Raw genomic sequence first — 22,805 nt, 5'->3', positions numbered from 1 at the left:
TGGTTTAACTTCATGGGTTTCTTTATAGATTCGGCTGCAGGGTCAGGTAAGCAGGACAGCTGTCCTCACCCCTGGATTTCAGGTGAGGGAACAGCGGATCAGCGTCATTAACTGATGCCGGGTCCTGACCACGGGCGAGGCTGGGCCGTAGGTGCTGCGTAGGGGACTGAGAGATACCGGCTCTTGCGGGTGGGGTGTGTGTTCTTGGGGGACCATCTTCCTTTCCTGGAACCCCCTGTGTGGGTGTGCTTTGCTGCTTCTGCCTGTAGTTTTTCGGTTTTGTGATTTTGAGATTTTGCTGGAGATTGGAAGCTCTTTGCTAGACCTTGAATGCCCTGGATGAAAGGCCCTGATGAAATACTTCCCCTCCTCAAAGAAGTACTATGATAAACACTTTTAAAGGACTCTTTTTTTATTTTTTTTATTTTTTATTTTATTTTTTTTTTTTTGCTGTATGCGGGCCTCTCACTGCTGTGGCCTCTCCCGTTGCGGAGCACAGGCTCCGGACGCGCAGGCCCAGCGGCCATGGCTCACGGGCTTAGTTGCTCCGCGGCATGTGGGATCTTCCCGGACCAGGGCACGAACCCGTGACCCCTGCATCGGCAGGCGGATTCTCAACCACTGCGCCACCAGGGAAGCCCGGACTCTTTTTTAAAAAAAAAAAAAAAATTTATTTATTTATTTATGGCTGGGTTGGGTCTTCGTTTCTGTGCGAGGGCTTTTCTCCAGTTGTGGCGAGCGGGGGCCACTCTTCATCGCGGTGCGCGGGCCTCTTGCTGTCGCGGCCTCTCTCGTTGCGGAGCACAGGCTCAGTAGTTGTGGTGCACCGGCTTAGTTGCTCCGCGGCATGTGGGATCTTCCCAGACCAGGGCTGGAACCCGTGTCCCCTGCATCGGCAGGCGGATTCTCAACCACTGCGCCACCGGGGAAGCCCTTAAAGGCCTCTTTTTGAAAGTGCACATCTCCTGTCAGTGGACTGTTCTCGTACTTCCCAGGATTGATGTCACTGTGTGTCCCCTGGGACCTGCCCCGGACCGCCCGAGTCTGTGTTCTCAGAAGGTCTCCTGGAGGCCAACAGCTGTGAGATGGTGGGCTTTTCCTAGTGGCTCTGAGCAGCCAGATACAGGCCTGTCCTCCCTCCCCTCAGCTAAATGGGGCAGTTCCGGGGAGGGTCCCTCCCAGTGAGGGGGTGAGACTAACACCCTCCCTGGCTGGGTCAGTGGAAGGGAGAACCCAGGGTCCTGAGATGCGAAGTACGGGGGACAAAGGCCGCGCGCTCCTCTGGGATGGAGGCTGCACATCGTAGCCACACAGCTTGTCAGCTGCATCCACTCTGCCTGCGTCCCCGCCCCCCTTCTCTCCGCCCCACTCTCACCTGCATTGCCGCAGGTGCCTTCTGCCTGGCCCTCGGCTCCTGGTCTCACCCGTCCAGTTCATTGGCCTCCTCCCAGCCCACCTGCCGTGGTGCTTGTCCCCTGGAGACCCTTGGACAGACCCGCGGTGCGCTCACAGCGGTGACTCCTTGATCTGCAGCCTCACGACCTCCGCTGTGCCCTGTGCTCTGGGCTGAGTCTCACTGAATTACCCGAAGTTTCCAGAACAGGCTGCGCTCTCATCTCAGGACTTGGCACCTGCTGCTTTTTTTCCCTCTTCCACCCGTTTGCACAGTCAGGTCCTTGTCGGGGCTCAGTCCAGGGTCGCCTCCTTCGGGAAGCCTTCCCGGCCGCACGAGTGCCAGCTCCTCCCGGCGCCCCTCTGTGGGACTGCACGCTTCTGGAGTTGTTCACATCTTCCTTTTGCACCAGGGAAGCTTCTGCTGGTTGGGGGGCCGTGTCCAGGTGCAGAGGTGCCATTACGGGAGAGCTTTTAGCAGTGGCGGGGTGGCCCTCGTCTGGGGTGGGTGGAAGGGATCATGGTGTGAAGGCTGGGTGCCTCCATCCCCGAGATCCTGTTGTTTCCAGGATTTGGTTTTCTCTAGGTTTTAGATTGTTCTAGATCTTTAATCCAGCTGTTGCTACCAGCCCTTCCCCACTGTGTCAGGGTCCCTTAAGACCACCCACGTGTCAGTGGGTCGCTTGGAGGACTCGGGGACTCAGCACAGAGCTGTCAGCACAGCGGACCTATTACAGCAAGAGGACGCAGAGCACGGTCAGCCCAGGGACGGGGTAGGGGTTGGGGGGTGAAGTCCAGGGGAGCCAGGCTCCAGCATCCTCTCGAGCGGGGAGCGGGCTCGCACAGGTCGGGCTAAGTTCCCCCAGCCGCGAGCTGTGACAGCACGTGTGCAGCGTCGTCCAGCAGGGACGCGTTGGAGCTCCAGCGCACGGGGTCTTTATTCGGGGGGCCGTTCACGTGCGCACCCTCTGAACCCCAGACCCGCAGGAGCGCAGCCGGAGTCCGGCGCCGCCCCCCGTCTGTTCACACGGCTTCGGTACAGCCTGAGTCCGGCACCAGCCCCCCGTCTGTTCACGCGGCTTCGGTACAGGGAGCCGCTCATCAGTCCTGGGAGGACTGGGGGGGGGGCTCCCCCAATGCACCTTCCCAGGCGCCGGCCGAGGGCCGACCCTGGAAGGCCGCCCTCCTGGGGACCCCAGTCTCGAGCCTGGGCTTCCACACAGCCACGTCTCTCTGCCGCGGTGTCACAGGGAGGGGCTCTGGGGGGGGGGGTGACGGGCTGGGTCTCTGTGTGGTTGGAGGATGTGGAAAACCCCTGAGAATCATTATTATAGACGGAACTTCCGCTTCTTCCAGCTCCTTTAGTATTAACTCCAGGTCAGCTCTGCTGCGTCTTCATGTTTTATTAACGGGCAGAATTCATCTTCTTGGAGAAAGGTGGAAAAATGAGGTTGCCAGGTTTTCAAACTTGAACTCATTCTGTTCTGAAGCGTGAGGACAGAATTCCAGCAGGGGGCAGCCTAGCCTCACAGATTCCAGTCAAGTTCAGGGCGTTCCTGTCCCTTTGTCCCGGGAAACAGTCACTTTGGGTATTTGAGCCTTGAGATGATGTGAGAGCCGCTGGGTCACTTCATTTTCGCCTCTGTCCTCCATGGGGCAGCGACAGGCCCGCAGCTCTGGGCCGAGTCCGGCTCCGTCCGGGGCAAGTTGCTTACCCTCTCTGGGCCTCCGTCCCCCAGAACCACAGGAATGGCAGCTTGTAACCCACTGGGCGTTGGGTGGTGGTGTCACCGTGAGAGTTGGGTGGGGAGCCCCTCTGCGGAACTGATGTTTTTGCAGGTCATGTGACTCCTTGGTCCTTGCCCTGCACCCTCGAGGGTCATCTTCCCCACGGGGCCCTTCTCTCTGGGCACAGACCCCAGGATGGACTAGAGTAAGGTCTGTTGCAGCCAAGGCGCCCACGCTTTGTGGCCCCATCCCCTCACTCAGCATCCGGGACCCAGTAAATGTTGTTTGAAGGGCAGCCTTAGGATGGCATGGAAGAGTGATGCTTGGGCCCGGTGCCCGGGGCCACAGGTGGGCCCAGGCAATTCCTTGTGGCTAAACCCAACCTGAGGCACATGGACTCAAGCCGGAGTCTTTCGCCTGGAGGGGAGCCCTGTGCCACCTGGTCCTGGTGACCTCCCCAGGCTCACCTCCCCCTTTCCCCCGCCAGGGCTCACAGCCTGCGCTGTAGCTGAGGGCCCTGCTCTTCCCCCCGTGCCCTGCCATGTCCCTGCGGGGTCCCTCCTCTCTGAGTGGCTCTCACCCAGCCGTCTCCACCTCAGGACGTCCTTCCCGACTTCGGGGGAGCTAAGTCCCCGCAGAGGCCCCCTGGGCTCCATCTTGATCGGAGGCCCGAGCGTCACTGGTCCTGACTGTGCAGGTCCAGGCCCATCTGTGGCCGAGGGCTGTCCTCGCCAAGGCCCCTCTAGGGCTCAAAGCCCCCTTCCTGTCCGCCCTCCACATTCGGGCTCCCTGTCTGCTTCCTGGAGCTTCCTTCCCACCTGACGGGTGGCCCGACCCCCAAGTACCTGAGCTCGGTCCTGTGTCAGGTGCCCTCACGCTGTCCCCGTGAAGGGTCAGTCCTTCCGGCCGAGGTCTCACAGCTGTGGGGAGCCTCCCTGGTTTAGCCGGGAGTTCCCTTGGTGAGGTGAGGTGCAGCCTCCATCCCCTCCCCCGTGAGTGCGTCAGGGAGGGGAGGAGTCCCTGAGAAGGGAGAGTGCTGCTCATTTCCAGGATCTTGACCGGTACCTTCTGTGAGTGTGGTGGCATGCCCACTCCTGTGCCCGGGCAAAGGGAGAAGGTCACCTTCCCCTGTGTGTCCCCTCCGCTCCCCTCCCCGTGGGCAGCTGTGTCTACAGGTACCCTGCCTTCTCCGCTCTGGATGGTGTGCCTACTTGAGGCCACGTGAGTGCCCAGCCAGTACCCGGAGTGACCGCCTGCCCCTTGCTCCTTCGTTGACACGAGGCGGCCCTTTCTGACTCTGGGGCGGTGGGGCAGGGCTCGCATCTTCCCGGGAGAGCGCTAACAGGTGTCCCCAGCACGCAGACGTCACATTCCTTTTTTTTTTTTTTTTTTTTTTTTTTGCGGTACGCGGGCCTCTCACTGTTGTGGCCTCTCCCTTTGCGGAGCACAGGCTCCGGACGCGCAGGCTCAGCGGCCATGGCTCACAGGCCCAGCTGCTCTGCGGCATGTGGGATCTTCCCAGACCGGGGCACGAACCCGTGTCCCCTGCATCGGCAGGCGGGCTCTCAACCACTGCGCCACCAGGGAAGCCCCTGTCACATTCCTTTTTAACGGTCGCTCTCACGCTGCACCGGCAGCTCATCCTCCAGCCGCGGGGTCCGGATCCGCCCGCCGGCCCTACCCCTGATGTGCAGGAGCCCCGCGCTCGCTGAGGACCCGGGTGAAGCTCTTCCGGTTCAGCCGTCTGCGCCCGGGCCCGGTTCCGTTTCCTGCTTCTCCCCGTGCGCGCCGCTCCGATGGGTGATCCCGCTGCCTTTTGCTCTGATCAATTTCAGGGGACGACAGGTGCTTCCTGTTCTCCATCTCCCCCAGCATGGCCGTGTACACGTGCACGGGGTACAACGACCACTACATGTACCTGAATCAAGGGCAGCAGACCATCCCGAACGGACTGGTAAGGACTCGGGAGGGCAGGGCACGTGTCCCCCCCCCCCCCCCCCGTGGTGCTGTCCGTCCCGATGGCACCGACCCCGACGTGCCCGGCGACAGGGCGGCCGTACGCAGTCAGTTCGTTCTGCCCGAGCCTCGGTGGTGGTGCGATGAGCGACGACGAGCACAGAATTTCTCTCGTGGAAAAGAGGGGCCTCTGTTGGGGCATTTCCGGGGTTGGTGTGCAAATGACGGAGTCGGCCAGTTTTCCTGGCTGTCAGGTGGTTGGTCTGTGGCCTTCGTGGCTGGAGATGCTGCCCTGCTTGGGGGGCACGACCCGAGCGTGGGGCCGGGGCTGGGCTGCCCAGACCCTTTGGACCCCCTGCGGGGTGTCTGCTCTGTGCTCCAGCCGGGACTCGGCCGCGGGAAGAAGAGGACGCGGGGGAAGGCGCGGGGCGGTGGTGGGGAACAGGGCTGGGGTGAGGCGCGGGGACGGGCGCCCGCACAGATGTGCTTAGCTTGGGTGAGAAGTGTGTCTGCTGGCAGCTCCAGCCTGTCTCTTTGCCCTGCTTCTTGACGGAAAGCCCCTCTCGGGAGATTCCAGCCCCGTGTCTGCGAAGCCAAGGGCCTGGGAGGCTGGTGCATCTTGGCGGTGTGGAGAGGGCCCCGTGCTCCTTCCCGGGCTCACTCTGAGGCTCCGCCGGGGCCACCTGATGACCCCGGACGCCCTTCAGAAAGGACAGTTTGGTGATGCAGGGGCGAGGGCCTTGGCCTCAGGAGCAGCACCCAGTGGGTCCCGGTGGTGGTCAGTCATCGGCCCGAGGGGAGAAGCAGCCCCGAGGTTAGCTGCGTTTCCTGCCCTGGTCTCTTGCTCCGCCTTAGCTCCAGGCTCCCCGGGCCCCGGGGGGAGGCGCTGGTGGAGAGGGCGCCTAGAGAAAGGGATCAGAGAGGTCGCATAGCAGTCTGTTCCCATCGGCCGCTAGGCGGTGTGCCCGAGTGGTTCCCGCCTTCCCGGGGCTGCTTCCTCCTTTCCCTCCGCGCTGTGCCGAGTGAACGACCTGGGCCGAGTGCCCGGTCCTGGGCCCGGCGACGATCAGCATCCCTGTCCGGGAAGTGTTGTGTAGACCTCCCCCCTTATCTTACCGATTGGGGTCTCTAGGCCTGAGGGCCTGTATTCTTTTGTCCTCTGTTGTCACTTGTGTTTCCTGCCAGCGCAGCCCCATGAGAGAGGGCCATGGGGTAGGAGGCAGGACACCTTGATGAGTGTTCTAGGAACTTGTCATGGGATACTTGAATTGTCTCACTCTGTGAATATGTATTTCACAGTTAAAATTAAAAAAAAAGAAAGGAAGAAAACTGCGTTCACTTCTCACACACCCGGTGGCCTGACGGCCGGGGTGGGCTTCGGGTGTCCGATGCTCGAGACCGAGGCGGTGCTACGTCCCTCCCTCCGCAGGGCATGGGAGGGCAGCACAATTATTTTGGCCTGTGGATCGATGTCGATTTCGGGAAAGGACACAGCAAGGCCAAGCCCAGGTGCACCACGTACAACAGCCCTCAGCTCTCGGCCCAGGAGGACTTCCGGTTCGAGAAGATGGAGGTGTGGGCCGTGGGAGACGCTTCGGTGACACAGCTGGTGAGCGCGGGGGCGTTCCTGCCCTTGCTCGGCTGTGTCCCTTTCACTCCTCCTCCTGGAGATGGTTTATTCCAGTTTGTTGCCAGCAGCCGTTGCTGGCAAGAGGGGTGCCAGTGGGTGCACAGCAGAGCAGAGGATCCTGTCTGGGGTCTGCGGAGGTTTAGTAGAAAGAGCCACCCCAGGGAGGTGGGATCCCGGAGGGGTGGGAGCTTGTCTGCAAGATGAGGAGGGTCCTGGGGTTCCTTCTAGTTCCGGGGTTCGACGGTGAGTCGCCGTTCGGGCCCCCGCGCCTCGTCACCTCCCAACGATGGCGTCCTGGGGCGGGGGGTCTCAGTGGGGCTCAGGGGAGAGCCTCTACCACGTTTCTCTTGTGGCAGCAGTAGGAAATGCCCCTCTGATGAACTTGACAGCAGCAGGGTGTCACTGCCTGGTTTTGGTCACTGAACACAGCCATCCTTCCCTTCTTCCCAAGGCCAAGAACAGCAAGAGCATTCTGGACGTGGACCCCGCGGCCCAGGCCCTGCTGGAAGTCAGTGGGCGGGTCCGCCACAGCGAAGGGCTCCGGCAGGTACCTGATGACCAGTGAGGAGGCGCCCCCGGTGCGGGCCTTCCTGGAGCTGGAGCTCAGCCTGCAGACTGTGCTTTACTTTAATCCAGAGCGTGCTGGTCATGTCTAGGTGGTCCTGGAGGTGCCTAATGGAAACAGAGTACCGTTCCTCTGATGCCGTCTGTCGATGGATGGGTCTGTCTCCCCCTAAATCCTGAGTGTCCAATTACCAACTTGACTCTTAGACTTTGCTCGTTTTGTACAGATGAGATCCAAAGGTGATGCTGAGGCGTTCGAGGCCGACTGGAATTAGCAGTGGTCGGGGATGTGAGTCCTTGCTCTAGGGGAGAGGGGGTCCCACTCACTGAGGGTCACCGGGCCTCTGCTCACGCCTCCCAGTTAAAAGCCTCGATGTCCCATTTCGACTGGTAAAGGGCAGAGGTGCTCAGATGGGAATCTCGACGCTTTGGGAAGCAGCTTCCTCTGACTTGGAATTTCTGTGTTTCGGGGAAAAAACAAAAAACACAAGAGCGTACTAACGGGGGTAATAGCTGGAGATTTTGCATATGACAGTGACATGGGTCTTCAGTAAGGGTCAGCATCTGCCTTTGTCAGCTGTTTTTAACACATTACTGACTAGAGACGTATTAATACGTCTTTTGTTCCCCAAACATCATTGATGGAGACGGTTCAATATTCATTTACATAACAAATCGCCGTCCACAGCCGTTAGTTTCTGCAAAAATCTCCCCTCCCCCCATCAGTGATGAGTTAAGTGAGTCTGTGCTGTGAGCAAATGGGAGAAGCAGGAGGTCAGTCTACAGAGAAGCAAAGTTGTGCCTCTCTTACTAATTTAAACGTGGGGATATTCGGGGCCCTGAGGCTGAGATTCCTGTTAATACACGCATGGCCTGTCGCAGGAATTAGCGGCGAGTAACTTGACAGGACTGGCCCGGGCTCCTGACCTCCCAGCATAACCCCCCCCCCCCCACCCCGTGCTGCTTCCCGAGGGGATCTTGGGTACTTTGACAGCGTGGACTTGCTTTAAACGAACAGTGATCCTGAAGTGCTAGCAAAGGTGTTGGTGGGCTGGACCTCTGGCAGAGCTGCCGTGTCCCTCCCAGTCCCTGCATCACCTCCGGACACACTGAGAATCCCGCTCCGCGGAGCTTTCTCCTTTGCTTGACACACATTGCCCTTCTGCACATCTGACGGAAACGCTGCCTTGCTATTGAGTTGCCCCCAATTATAAGCCATAGCAAACCGAGCTGTTTGCATTTTACAGGTTCTGCCTTTTCTACCAGGAGGCTCATCAGACTCTGCGCTGAGCCCTGAGTAGAAGGCCTCGCAGATGGGCCTTCGGAAGAGAAGCGCGAGCGCACGCGGTGACACGCGCACTCGGTCGTGATCGATTTTCCTTGTAAAAAGCCAGTTTTTAATAGCTTCTCAGGTACATTTTGTGACTTCTTAATCGATGGGAAGCGTAGGCGAGATACTAGGATCCTCAGATATCCTTACCGTCATCTGAAGCATTAGGCCCCGAGTCTTCAGTGTGTCACAGAATATTTTTTTTTTAGAAAAATGCAATGCAATAATACCTCACTAATGAAAGGCCCGTTGAAGACCCCTTCCTGCCGCCTCTGTCTGTGGCTGTCAGAGAGGCTGGATGTGTCTTCCGGCCTGTTTTCTGCCTTGTGCCTCTTCTAACAAGAGTGCAGGTCATACCTGGGGGCCTGACGGTTTCCCAAGGCAGCACACCTCCACGAGGGGAGCTGGGCGCCCAGCCCAGGCGCTGGGTAACCTGGGGCGTTCGGCCCTCGCAGGGGGTGGGGGGCGGCCGTGTGATTTCCCCAGCCTGTGTGGTCCTGAGCACACAGACCAGTTTGGTGTCAGCCGTGCCCAGGGCCGCAGGACCCGAGGAACCGCGCTCCCCTGGGCCTGAGAAACCCGCGACGCTAGTTTTAACATGTGATGAGTTTGTTCTTTGATAAAATGGGAAGAAGAATTCAGCCTGTGAGGACTAGCCGTCTCCCTGGAGGCGAAGACACATAAGGGCCCCTGGTAGGCACTGAAAGGAAGGGGTGAAAAAAACGCTGTTCAAGGTATAGCATGGCTGTTGTTACTTTTTTCCCCACCATACTTTTTTCTGGAAATTTTTTTTCTTTTATTGAATGAAAGAGTCTTTAATTCTGCAGTGCTTTACAATCTTAAAAGGTTTCACACACGTGATCTTACCTAATCCCATAATTCCCCCCCCCACCCCATATTCCCTGTCCCCCCTGGTAACAACTAGTTTGGTCTCTGTATTTGTGAGTCTGCTTCTTTTTCATTTTATTCACTGGTTTGTTGTATTTTTTTAGATTTCACATACAAGTGATATCAGACAGTATTTGTCCTTCTCTGTCTGACTTACTTCATTTAGCATAATGCCCTCGAAGTCCACGCACGTCGCTGCAAATGGCAAAATTTCATTCTTTTTTATGGCTGAGTAATATTCCATTGTATGTATATGTACACACACATCACATATTCATATCTATGTATATATATGCACACCACATATTCTTTATTCATTCGTCTGTTGATAGACCCACCACATATTTTTTTAATTAAAAAATTAGCTTATGCATACACAGCAAAAAAGGTTAAAATACAAAAGGATGTAACTTGAAAGCTAAGCCTTCCTCCTGCCTCCGCTCTAGCATTTTGTTCCCGGGAGGCAACGTGTTGTACACACTGGTCTGTCCCTCACCTTGTTTTTGGGTGGAAATTGCTCTGTATCTACCCATTTATTCTCATTGTCTGTGTAACGTCCCATGAGATGGACGCCCCATCCTTTCTGGTGTTCAACCATCCCCGGCTGGGGAACGGTCTGTTTGTAGCTAATTGTTACTGGAATGAATATTGTTTATGTATGTCTTGGTGTGGTTTTGTCTGGTGAATAAACTCTTTGAAGCTGAATTGCTGGATCAAAAGGTACATGCTCTTTTATTTAGATATTAACAAATGAACCTCTTTCAAGCTAGATTTATACTTTTCAGACCGGGAATGCCTGTTTGCCATGTTTTCACCAATACTATATTAAAATTTAGTTTTTGTTTACCTGATGCTTGAAAACGGTAATTTTTTTTTTGTATTTCTCTTATGAATGACAGTGAAGAGCTTCATTTTTCAAGAACGGTGTGTGTCCTATCCCTCACCTGGTTTCCTAGGGTGTGGGTGTTATTGGTTAGCAAGAGTGCTCTTTTTTTAAAAAAAAAAAATTTTATTTATTTATTTATTTATTTTTGGCTGCGTTGGGTCTTCATTGCTGCCTGCGCAGGCTTTCTCTAGTTGTGGCGAGGGGGGGCTACTCTTTGTTGCAGTGCGTGGGCTACTTGTTGCGGTGGCTTCTCTTGTTGTGGAGCATGGCCTCTAGATGTGCGGGCTTCAGTAGTTGTGGCCTGCAGGCTCAGTAGTTGTGGCTTGTGGGCTCTAGAGCACAGGCTCAGTAGTTGTGGCACACGGGCTTAGTTGCTCTGCGGCATGTGGGATCTTCCTGGACCAGGGCTCGAACCCATGTCCTCTGCATTGGCAGGAGGATTGTTTTTTGTTTTTTTGTTTTTTTGTTTTTTTTTAAATTTATTTATTTTTGGCTGCGTTGGGTCTTCATTGCTGTGCGTGGGCTTTCTCTAGTTGCAGAGAGGGGGGGCTACTCTTCGTTGCAGTGTGCAGACTTCTCATTGCGTTGGCTTCTCTTGTTGCAGAGGATGGGCTTAAGTAGTTGCGGCACGCAGGCTCAGTAGTTGTGGTGCACGGGCTTAGTTGCTCTGCGGCATGTGGGATCTTCCCGGACCAGGGCTCGAACTCGTGTCTCCTTCATTGGCAGGTGGATTATTAACCACTGTGCCACCAGGGAAGTCCCCATCTTTGTGCTTGAAACTGTCCCTCTTAATGTGTTCATTTATTTGGCTCATGTTTAGTGTTTTTGTGGCAGTGTGTATAAATGAGTTGGTCTGTGGTTTCTTGTTTCGTTTTCGTCAGATTTCATGTAAGTCATGCTTTAAAATTGTGCTGGCCTTACAAAAATAATTTAGAATCTTTCTTCCAGGTTCTAGAAAACGCAAATGAAAGGAGTTCCTTAAAGTTTGGGTAGACTTCATCTGGTATTTCTTGGTTTGGTGGTGGAGGGAAGGGGTTAATTATTGCTAACCTTATCCTTTTTAAAAAATCATCTGGGTTGTCTGAGATCTCTGCTGGGATCAGTTTTGATGATTTTTTATATTTCTTAGTAAATTTTCCACATCATTTAAGTCTTCAAATTAATTTACATAGATTGACTGAAATATTTGAAATTTTTCGTAGTTGTAGATTTTTTTGTGTTTTCCTTTCATTTTATCCCCTAGATTAGGCTCTACCAATTTTGTTTTGTAGTTAATATTATTTTTATATTATTTTTGCTGCTTTTTTATATTTATTTTTTATTTTCTTTTTTCTTTTTTTATTTTGTGGTACGTGGGCCTCTCACTGCTGTGGCCTCTCCCGTTGCGAAGCACAGGCTCCAGACGCGCAGGCCCAGCGGTCACGGCTCACGGGCCCAGCCGCTCCGCGGCACGCGGGATCCTCCCGGACCGGGGCACGAACCCACGTCCCCCGCATCAGTAGGCGGACTCCCGACCACTGCACCACCAGGGAAGCCCTATTTTCATTTTATTGAGTTGATTATTGACTGAATAAAGAGAGAGTAAATGAGAATATATGGGGCTACTACTTTTTTTCTGTGAGCTCTGCTTTACCTTGAGGCGTGCTCATTGCATTTACAGATTCTGATTGGCATGTGTGTGATGAGCTTCCAGCTTTTCTGCACTTCCATTTTGATTTTCTCTTGGGCTCAAAAGTTTTACAGTTTTGGTGTGCTAGAGAATTTCTCCACAGCTTCTTTCGTGGTTTTGTTGAACAGTGATTAGAGAGGTCGACTGTATCATATCTACTTCTTGGAATCAATCGAGGTTTCAGTGGTGAACTTCCATGGCAGGTTAGTGATGAGTGAGGTCACCTGTATCTTCTTTTTGAGATCACTTTACTTCCTTGCTTGTGGTCAGTGAAGAGTCTCCTAGTGAAGTTTCTGTGTTTTTCCTAAATTTCCTCTACTGTGCTCTCTGAATTTGGATGTTGTGTTGGTACATACCCAGGCCTATTAGATTTTCGGTGGTGGTTATGTCTTATTAAATTCCCTTGTCTCACTGAATGCTTTTGGCCTGGATTTTTAAAATCTCATCTGACATTAGTAGTGTCACCCCTGTTGCGTGACTTGCTGTCTGCATTTGCCTGGTATATTTTTGCTCAATTTTGGGGGGTCTTTTTATTTTCCTTGAATTTTATTTTGAAATAATTTTAGATTGACACAGAAGTTGTAAAAATAGTGCAGAGAGTTCCTGTGTACCCATCGCCCAGCTTCGCCCAATGAAAACATCTTAAATAACCACAGACCAAATGATCAAAACCAGAAAATCAGAGTTAATGCAATACTATGAACTAAACAGCTCAAACCTTCTGTGAATCTTACCAGTTTTTCCATAGTACCTGATTTGAGGCCTACTTGAAGTTAAGAGCACAGTCCTCCAGATAGCAAAGTCTACCCAAGACTTCTGGAACCAATTGCAAGTTCAGGGAATTCCCCAAACCACCCTCAGGTTGGATAATTTGGTAAAAGAAACAATAACAAAAAACTCATGGAAATCTGTCATACTGATGGTCATATTTATTACAGGCAAAGGATACAAATGAGAACCAGACAAAGGGAAGAATCTGGGAGGGTTCCAAACACAGAGCCTCTGGTTGTCCTCTTCCCCTGAGTCCTTCTAGAGAATCACTGAGCCTGAGGGTAGTCTCGGGGCCCCTGCCACAAGTTACATGAAATTTCATTACACGTGTAGATCGGTGAAACCACCACTACAATTGGGATACAGAAGTGTCCCGTCACCCTCAAACTCCTTCAGGTTCTCCCTCGACAGTCACACCCTCTTAATCCTTCCCTTAGCAACCTCAAATACATTTTCTATCGTTACAATTTTGTCACCTTGGGGATCTATGTAAATGGAACCATTTAGTATGTAACCTTTTAAGACTGGGTACTGTCACTCAGCATAATACCCATGAGATCCATCCAAGTTGTTCTGTGTATGTTTCTTCTCATTGCTGGGGAGAATTCCAGTGTATGGTTGTACCAGTTCCCTTCTCTGTTCATCCTCTTAAGGACACTTGGGTTATTTCTAAGATTTGGCTCTTGTAAATAAACCTGCCATGAACTTTCATGCACAGATTTTTGTGTGGTAAGGTCATCTTTAGGATCAGTACCTAGGAGTAGGATTGATGGGTCACATGCTAAGTGTATGTTAAAGTTTACAGGATGTTGCCAAGTTCTCCAGAGTGGCTGTAGCATTTACATCCCCATCAGCAACATATAAGAATTCCAGATGCTTTGCATCCTTGTCATCACTTAGTATTGTCAGTATTTTATTTTAGGCACTTTAATAGGTGTGTAGTGTTATCTCATTGTGGGTTAAGGTTGCCTTTCCCTACTGGTTAATGATGTTGAACATCTTTTCTTGTGCTTACTTACCATGGGTCTGTTCTCTTTGGTGAAGACTCAGTTCAAGACTTCTGCTCCTTCTAAAATTTAACTGTTAAGTTTTGAGATTTAAAAAATATCCTGGCTCCAAGTCCTTTTTTAGATATGATTTGAAAATGTTTTTCTTTCAGTGTGTAGGTTCTAAAAAAATTCTCTTAATTGTAACTTTCATGAGTAAAATTTTTTAAATCTGTGAAATTCAAGTTATCAATTTTTCTTTTCTCTTATGGATAGTACTTTTGGTGTCATGTCTAAGAACTCTCTGCCTAATCCTCAATTCCAAAGATTTTCTCTTTTGTTTTCTTCTGTGGTTTGGTCTGTTGCCCATTTTCGGTTAATTTTTGTAGAAAGTATAAGAGGTTCTTTATTGCTATGGATGTCCAGTTGTTCCAGCACCATTTGTTGAAATGAATATTTTTTCTCCCTTGAATTGCTGTTGGCTTTTTGTCAAAAATAAATCGGCTGTACTTGTGTGGGGCTGTTTCTGGACTCTATGCTGACATTGATCTGTGAGTCTGTTACTTTACCAGTATTGCCCTGTCTTGATTACTGTAGCTATATAGTAAGTCTTAAAACCAGGAAATATGTTTCTTCCAACTTTTTGCCTCTTTTTCAGAATTGTTTTAGTTATTTTATAGTTCCTTTGTCTTTTCATATAAGTTTTAGAATAAGGTTGTCTATGTCTTAAAAAAAGATCCTGCTGAGATAGAAATTGTGTCAAATCTATAGACCAATTTAGGGAGAACTGATATCTTTACTATATTGAGCCTTCCAAGGCATGAACACAGTATGTCTCCCCATTTTTTAAGGTTTTCTCTGATTTCTTTCATTGGCATTTTGTAGTTTGCAGCACACAAACAGAAAAAGTTAGTTTATACTTATTTCAATTTGCTTCATTGTAAATGTATATTATGTTTAAAATTTCAGTTTCCATTTGTTCATTGCTAGTATGTAGAAATACCAGTGATTTTTCTGTTTGTTAACCTTGTATCTGTGGCTTCCCTAGACTCACTTATTGGCTCTGGAAAGGTTTTTGTGTTTAGATTCCTTGGGAGTTTCTACATACACAGTGTCATGTGAGAAGGGACAGTTTTATTTTCCCCTTTTAAATCTCTTTTCCAGTGCCTTTTAATTTTTTCTTGCCATATTGCACTGACTAGGAATTCCAGTATTATGCTGAATAGGAGTGGTGAGGCTGGACATCTTTGCTTTGCTCTTAATGTTATGGGGGAAGCATTCAGTCTTTCATCATTAAGTATGATGTTGACTATAGGGTTTTTTGTTTTTTAGTTTTTCTAGGTACTTTTCATTTGGTTCAAGAAGTTTCCTTCTATTTCTAGTTCACTGAGTTTTTATCATGATTGGGGTTTAAATGTTATGAATGCTTTTCCTGCTTCAATTGATGTGACCACGTGGTTTTCCTTCTCTAGACTATTAATACGCTAGATTGCATTGATTATTGAATCTTGACCTAGCTTTTCACTCTTGGATTAATCCCACTTGCTCATGGTGTCTTGTACTCTTTATATATGGCTGGATCCAATTTGCTAATATTTCATCGAGGATTCTTGTCTCTGTGTTCATGAGGGATGTTGGTCTATGGTACTGTGTTTGTATGGTTTTGATATCAGGGTAATGTTGGCTTCATAAAATGAGTTGAGAAGTGTTCCCTCCTCTTATTTCCTGGAAGGGACTGTGCAGGATTTTTTTTTTCTTTAAACGTTTAGTAAAATTTACCAGTGAAACCATCTGGCTTTGGTGATTTCCTTTTTGGGGGACGGTTTTTTTTTTTTTTTTTTTTTTTTTTTTTTTTTGCGGGCCTCTCACTGCTGTGGCCTCTCCCATCGCGGAGCACAGGCTCCGGACGCGCAGGCCCAGCGGCCATGGCTCACGGGCCCAGCCGCTCAGCGGCATGTGGGATCCTCCCGGACCGGGGCACGAACCCGTGTCCCCTGCATCGGCAGGCGGACTCTCAACCACTGCGCCACCAGGGAAGCCCCTGGGGGACGGTTTTAATGATAACTTGAGTGACTTTGCTAGTTATATGACTACTCAGGTTATGTATTAGTTCATCTTCAGTGAATTTTAGTCGTTTGTGGTTTTCAAGGAATTGGTTGATTTCATCTAACTTGTTGAGTTCAAGTGCATCAAGTTGTGCTTAGTGTTCCTCTATTTTTGGAATATCTCGAGGGATCTGTATGATACACCGTCTCTCATTCCTAATATTGGTAATTTGTATCTTCTTTTTCCTTTGATGAACCTCTAGCAAGACTGACACTTCCAGTGATTTTTTCAAATAACTGGCTTTTTTTTTTTTTTTTTTTTTCCGTTTTGGCCTTTGACTTCATTGTTTTCTGCTCTTTCTTTACTGTTTTTATTTTGGTGAATTGCCTCCTGCTGTTGATGGCTGGAGTTCTGTAAAAATAAATGGAGCTAAGTTGCTTAATGGTCCTGTTCTCTCTATTACATCCTTGATGAGAAGAGGGTCTTCACTTGCATGTAGCCCAATCGATCCAGTATACACAACACTTACTGGCTATAGCGCTTTGTGTCTTCCTATCCCTATTTTTTCTTCCAAAAGCTTTACTGTTTTACCTTTTGCACCTGTAGTTTATCCTGCCTTGTTCCGTACGGTATAAGTAAGGGTTAAGAATACCTTTTTGTTGTTTCTACTGCAAGGATCAATCGACCCTAGTTACTTTTATTATTATTATTTTTTAATGAGAAACCTATTGCTTGGGCCAGCAATTTGCTGGAGAATCCTGAAAAGGGAGGGAGCAGCAGGCAGTGTCCCTGACTCAGAGAGAGGCCCCGTAGCAGGCTGTGTGTGTGTGACGTTATTTGGCCTTTACGTCTAGGCAGTCACTAAAGGTTGGTAGCTGTGGGCAGGTGTCACCCCTGCCCCAAAGGGGTCTTCTCCAGCCAGCCCCCTCCCTCTTCTTGTGGGGATGGCTTATGTATGTGTCTCTGCATTTGGCTCTGGTGTCACATGGGGCCAAGGAGCCTAGTGAAGCTGTGAATCTTTGGAGGAATGTGGGCTTTGCCTGGGAGCTTCAGGGGTCCCCTTTGACCTTCTCTGCCCTGTGTGGCCTGGGTGTTACCACCCGGGGCAGCCTGTCTCACGGCTCCTGTGACTGGGTGTAATGATTCACTTTTGTGTGTCTGGTTGGCTAGGCCATGGTGCCTAGATGTCTCTGGGATTTCTTTTAGATGTGATTAACATTTAAACCAGTAGACTCTGAATGAAGCAGATGACCTTCATCATGTGGGCAGGCCTCATCCAATCAGTTGAAAGCTAGAAGACTGAGTTCCCCGAGAAGAAAGGAACCCAGACCGAAGCCCTGCAGTACCAACTCCTTCCTGAGTCTCCAGCGTGTCGGCCAGCGCTGGAAATGTTGGACTCCCTGGCCCCGATGGCCCTGACAGTCGCGTAAGCCCACTGCTTAACACAAACGTCCTTCTTTTTCTCTCCTCTCCTCTCCATCCTGTTGGTTCGATTTCTCTGGAAAGCCCTGCGTTGGGGGGGTTATAGCTGTGGCCTCCTTTCATGGAAGATGGAGTTGCGTTTCTGCTTCTCCGCGGTTTTTGCCTGGCCACAGACCTCGCTGCTCCGCCATCTTTCAGCTGGAAGGGCGGACACGTGTTAAGAACAGCCTTGGGGCCAGAGGGAAACGGGCCTCAGGCTGGGGGGACGTATTCCGGTTCCTGATTCTGGAGGCAAAGGCCACGTCCTGTTCAGCCTCCGAAGCCGAGGCCTTTGTTTAGGCTGTTCAGGATGTGACTGCCTCTCGCCACATACGTGGTCACGAACGTGAGCTGGTGCGTTTCCCACCCGGCCGCGTGTAGGAAAGGGCTGATTAAATCCATCAAAATAATCATCAGGCCCCAGGCATCACACTTAAAAGTACCCAAAGCCCCCCTTTTATGGATGAGGAGATGGGGCCTCGAGAGGGCAGGGTGTGCCCTCCCCCCGCCCCCGCCTTCCCATCCTCCCGGGGGCCGCGTGGCGCCGAGCTGCGGCGCAAATACGGAGCCAGACGTGGTTAATAAAAATCACTGTGATTTAATAAATAGGTGTTTCTGTGCAGGTCCTTCACCGTTTGTCCCAGGGCCTGGCGGGACAGAGTGGTGGATGGCTGCAGGGCCGGGCCCAAGCTCCCCGCCGCTTTCCCAGGAACAGCCAGGTGAGTGACCCGACGCCACCGTGTCCTGAAAGCACCTCTCGGAAGAGGCGGGGCAGGGGGAGGGCCACAGTCACATAAAAATATAGATTTCGGGGATTTCACGTGGGTCGGGGTCCACTATACATCTTCCTGGTGGATCTGGGCTTTCCTGGCTCTGGAGCAGAATTTCTCACATAGTTTGAAGAGCTCTGACAAAATGAACACGGAGGAGGCCAATCCACTTAAAAGCAATAGATCTGCCGACAGGAGAAGAGAGAGAAAGGTCAGAGAGCGCAAGCTGGCCCCCCTGGTCCCCAGCCCTGGGCTGCCCAGCACCGGAGCCCAGGGGCCCGCGGAGCCCTGTTCCCTGTGCTTGGTTCGTTCTGAGTACCAACTCGCCAAGGACCAGCTGGTCTGTGCGGGCGGCTCAGAGGCGGCTGCGGGCAGGATGTAAGGAGACCCTCCCTTGGGCAGATGCCCCCCGGCCCCGACGCCCCATCCAGCCCGACTCGGGCTCGAGGGGTGACCCCTAAATTCTCCTCCTGAGCCTCTTCCGGGCTCCCTGCTGTCAACGATTCGTGACGGACACGGTGCCCGGCACAGGCCCTGCACTTCCTTTAGACTTGGGAAGCTTCCTGAATTCCCAGTGGATGGAAACATCTGTCAGAAAACGTTTTTAGGTGTTGTTCTTTGCTCTGTCGCCAGGGACCCTGCTGTTTAGATTTGGGGGAAGCAGCAGCTGAGGGTTCTCCGTCGTGCCCTTGTCGCCACCACCTCGGCTGCTGCCGATTACTTCATGAGCCGGGGACGGGCCCCTGCCCGGGCGCGGCCCCCCAGCCCCCTCACCCTCTGGCTCCGGGTGGGGTCTGGGTTGGCCGATGGAAAGCTGGGCCGCCGGTCACCCTGGCGCCCTCCCCGCGCCCCCTCCTCCCACCCTGGGACCCTGTCACCACCGTTTCAGGCAGAGGAGGCCAAGCCACCCGGCGCAGCTTCCGCGGACCCGCCAGAGCCCGCTGAAGAGGCAGGGGAGTCCCCGCGGTCCCCCACGGGGCCTGTGTGCTCGGGGCCCAGAGAGCTGTGGTCACTGCATGTGGCCCTTTCAGCAGGAAGTGCCAGCTGGCCCACCCCTACCTCCAGGTAAGTGGGGTACCAGTGCCTCAGACCCTGTTAAACTCCCCAGCAGGGCAAACTCACTCCTAAACCGGGGCAGCACATCCCAGGCTGAGCCCAGACTGTGGTCCATCCTGGCGCTGCCCCCGGGTCTCACGGCACCTGCTCTGAGCCTCCTGCTCTGGGGCGCGGAGGGGGGAGGCACGGCGTGGAGACCCCTGGGCCCTCCCCTGACTCCTAGCAGGTATGCCCGGGTTCACCGCCTCCTCCACTCTCCCATCACGTTGCCCCCTCCTACCCAGTGTGGAGGTCCAGGAGCGAGCCCAGTCCTCTGGGGACAGGATGGCCCCACGCGGGGACGTCACACCCCGGAAAGGTCTGCAGCTACCCTGTGCATGCGGCGAGGACGGACGGCTGCGTTCCCGGGTGACCCCTCCCACTCACCGAGCGCCCCCAGGTTCTCCGTCTGGAAGACCTTCTGCAGGGGCGGCAGGTATATCACCGCCAGCTGCCCCAGGACAGACCCGAGCACCGAGTAGAGGAACGTGCGGTTCCTGAGGAAGCCGATCTCGACTATCAGCTTGGTCTGCGGAGAAGGGCACAGTTGGGGCACAGGAGCCGCCCCGGGACCAGGGCCGGGAAAGCACGAGCCGGTGCTGCCGGGGGCAGCAGGGTCTCACCTGGGAGCGGCAGGTCAAGGCGTTGAAGAGGTCGAAGAGCACGAAACAGGTGAAGGTCATGGTTGTGGTGCGCGGGGTGCTTGCCTTGTCTTCGGGCATCTGGAACACAGAGGTGCAGGGGAGGCAGGGACCCCGCCCTCAGGACCCCTGGGTTAGAACTGACAGATCTGTGCCCCCCCCCCCCCTCCGGCCGCCCCCACATGCGCTGGACAAAGGCGGGGCCTCTTCCAGGCCGTTGAGGATGCAAGAAAGAGCCCAGCTCCTCCTCGGGGGTGGCGTGGGGAACACCCCTGAGAAAAACCGAGACCTGGGGGTTGTCCGGCGCCCCGTCCCCCCTCTCGCCCATGTGGTGGTGTGTAAACGCCTGGCCGATCACCTGCCTAGTTCTCTGTCTAGCTCGCTGGCCTTCTCAGCACAGGGGGTGCCTGAACCTGCAGGCCATGGAAAGGTGACCCATAATAAGATCCCCTCCAGCGAGAACAGACAGCCTCTTCAATAAGTGGTGCTGGGAAAACTGGGCAGCTACACGTAAAAGAACGAAATCAGAACACTCGCTAACACCACACACAAAAACTCCAGATGGATTAAAGACCTAAATGTAAGGCCGGACACTGTACAACCCCTAGAGGAAAACATAGGCAGAACACTGACATAAATCAGAGAAATATCTTCTTTGATCCACCTCCTAGCGTAATGAAAATAAAAACAAAGACAACCCACAGAATGGGAGAAAATACTTGCAAATGAAGCAACAGACAAGGGCTTAATCTCCAAAATATACAAACAGCTCATACAGCCCAATATCAACAAAACAACCCAGTCAAAAAATGGGCAGAAGATCTAAATAGACATTTCTCCAAAGAACACATACAGATGGCCAAGAAGCACATGAAAAGACGCTCAACATCACTAATTATTAGAGAAACGCAAATCAAAACTGTAAGAGATAATACCTCACACCAGTCAGAATGGCCATCATCAAAAAGCCTACAAACAATAAACGCTGGACAGGGTGTGGAGAAAAGGGAACCCTCTTGCACTGTTGGTGGGGAAGTAAACGGATAGAGCCAGTATGGAGGGTCCTTAAAAAACTACAAATAGAATCACCCAGACGAAGCTATAATTCTAAAAGATACCTGCACCCCTATGTTCACAGCAGCGCTACTCACAAAAGCCACAACATGGAAGCAGCCTCAACGTCCATCAACAGAGGAAGGCATGAAGATGTGGTGCATGCATACAATGGAATATTACTCAGCCATAAAAAAGGAATGAAATAATGCCATTTGCAGCAACATGGATGGACCTGGAGATGATCATACTAAGTGAAGTCAGACAGACTGAGAAAGACAAATATTATGAGATATCACTTATATGTGGAATCTAAAAAATAACACAAATGAACTTATTTACAAAACGGAAATAGACTCAGACATAGAAAATAAACTTATGGCTACCAAAGGGGAATCGTTGGCAGGGAAGATTGGGAGTTTGGAATTAATTTAGAGACACTACTACTACATGCAAATAAACAAGGACCTACTGTGTAGCACAGGGAACTCAGTATTCTGTCATAACCTATAAGGAAAAATTCTGAAAAAGAATGGATACAGGTATGTGTATACCTGAATCACTTTGCTGTACACCTGGAACTAACACGACATTGTAAATCAGCTCTACCCCAATATAAAATAAAAAGTAAGATCTCCCAAATAGTGACCTCCTGTGAATAAGATAGTTTTTTAGTAGATGTCAGAGTGTTCCCTGGGGAAAACAGGAAGCAGGAGAGGCATCGTGTCCCATTTAGGAAAAAACCTGCCGCCTTTTCTCTGCCTGGGAGGCCTCACGTCCCTTCCGCCCGGCCCCACCGCCGCAGAGGCGGCTCCTAGTCCCTCCCCGCCCTCTGCTGCCCCCTCCCCGGCACGTGGGTTTGTCTCCCCCCGCCACGGCGCCTGTGCCCCTGGGGGCCGGGACGCCCCCCTGCCCCGCGTCTGCCGCCACGCAGACCCGCTGGCCACGCCCAGGAGGACTCCCCCACCTCCTTCCAGAAGATGAAGAGGGTCCCGCTGATGATGGTGGCGGCCGACAAGAGGATCTTCAGGATGAGGGCTCTGCCGAGGATCATGTCCTTGATGTTCCGCGGCGGCTGCCGGAGGGTGTCCCTGTCGACCGGCTCCACCCCCAAGCTGCTCGGAACAAAACCGGACGCTTTGAAACAAGCCACTGAAAACGTGTGCAGAGGTGAAATGCGCGAGGCCGCCCGCGAAGGCCTGGACGGGCGTGGACAGTGCCTCCAGGTTATCCCCGTCCTCTGCTCCGCCGCCCTCCCGCCCCGCCAGCCATGAGTGCGGTGACACAGGACCATGCCTGTGGCCGACCACATGGTCCTGAATGGGGCCCGGTCATTCCCTGTCACCTCGGAGACCCCCGCCCCCAGCTCGGGCCTGGCCTCATCCCAGCTGGCCTGGAGAAATGGGATCCAGGCCCTGCCCACTGGAGAGCCCCCCAGCAACTGAGGGGACCTGCCTTCAGCCAACTCCAAGGCAGCGGGATCGGGGCTGGGCCCGTAGTGGAGGGTGTGGGGCGCCAAGGAGGGAGCAGGCTGGGGGACGCCCACGCTGGGCAGAAACGGCTGGGGTCCAGCTTTGCTCGCGGCCCCAGGGAGAGCGCGTATAAGAGGTGGCCCTCTCGCTGGGCGTTGGGGGGGGGGGAGGAGCAAAGCCGTCTAGTCACCGGTGGCGATTAGATTAATAACTAACAATTCAGCTGCACCGAGAGCAACACCCGCTTTGCGCTCAGACACAGGGAAGTGCCTCGCTTGCTCACACTGGCCTCCCTGCCTCCAGAGCCCATCCTTCCTCCTGCATCATTCATTCCGTTAGCCTCACGCTCCCTCCTCATTCATCCAGCCACTAACGTCCTGAGCACCTAGTGTGTGCCAGGCACCATTGTAGGAGTTGGGGATCCTGCAGGGAACAAAACAAAAACCTTGCCCCCAGGAAGCTGACAT

General features: G+C 52.7%; 2 protein-coding genes across 16 annotated transcripts in view; one reads left to right on the top strand and one right to left on the bottom strand.

The window, feature by feature from the left end:
• Nucleotides 1–22,805, top strand: part of MEAK7 (MTOR associated protein, eak-7 homolog) — a 54,569-nt gene that overhangs the window by 25,755 nt on the left and 6,009 nt on the right. For 4 of the 15 annotated variants that reach the window (XR_010837948.1, XR_010837950.1, XR_010837946.1 and 1 more), the window contains exons 6-13: nucleotides 4,956–5,074; nucleotides 6,506–6,685; nucleotides 7,158–8,682; nucleotides 17,078–17,272; nucleotides 17,931–18,026; nucleotides 18,204–18,288; nucleotides 18,967–19,142; nucleotides 19,418–19,844. Coding sequence is in view for 2 of the 15 variants with exons in the window: in XM_067020238.1 (XP_066876339.1) it covers nucleotides 4,956–5,074; nucleotides 6,506–6,685; nucleotides 7,158–7,271 (413 nt within the window). In the remaining 13 variants the exon portion in view is untranslated. Of the gene's footprint in view, nucleotides 1–4,955; nucleotides 5,075–6,505; nucleotides 6,686–7,157; nucleotides 10,194–17,077; nucleotides 17,273–17,930; nucleotides 18,027–18,203; nucleotides 18,289–18,710; nucleotides 19,143–19,417; nucleotides 22,033–22,805 lie in introns of those variants that run through there. The other 11 variants (XR_010837942.1, XR_010837944.1, XR_010837952.1 and 8 more) reach the window with 8 other exon arrangements.
• The window catches only part of ATP2C2 (ATPase secretory pathway Ca2+ transporting 2), an 81,642-nt gene continuing 76,758 nt past the window's right edge, over nucleotides 17,922–22,805 (bottom strand). Inside the window, exons 24-27 of the mRNA XM_059045536.2 lie at nucleotides 21,834–21,981; nucleotides 19,796–19,894; nucleotides 19,560–19,701; nucleotides 17,922–18,262 (exon numbers count right to left, since the gene is read on the bottom strand). Of these exons, the coding sequence (XP_058901519.1) occupies nucleotides 18,144–18,262; nucleotides 19,560–19,701; nucleotides 19,796–19,894; nucleotides 21,834–21,981 (508 nt within the window). The 3' untranslated portion in view covers nucleotides 17,922–18,143. The remainder of the gene's footprint in view (nucleotides 18,263–19,559; nucleotides 19,702–19,795; nucleotides 19,895–21,833; nucleotides 21,982–22,805) is intronic.

Source organism: Kogia breviceps, chromosome 18 (genome assembly GCF_026419965.1).
Source record: "Kogia breviceps isolate mKogBre1 chromosome 18, mKogBre1 haplotype 1, whole genome shotgun sequence".
NCBI lineage: Eukaryota > Metazoa > Chordata > Mammalia > Artiodactyla > Physeteridae > Kogia > Kogia breviceps.
Note: the sequence above shows the minus strand (reverse complement) of the source record. Positions and strands in the feature narration are given on the sequence as shown.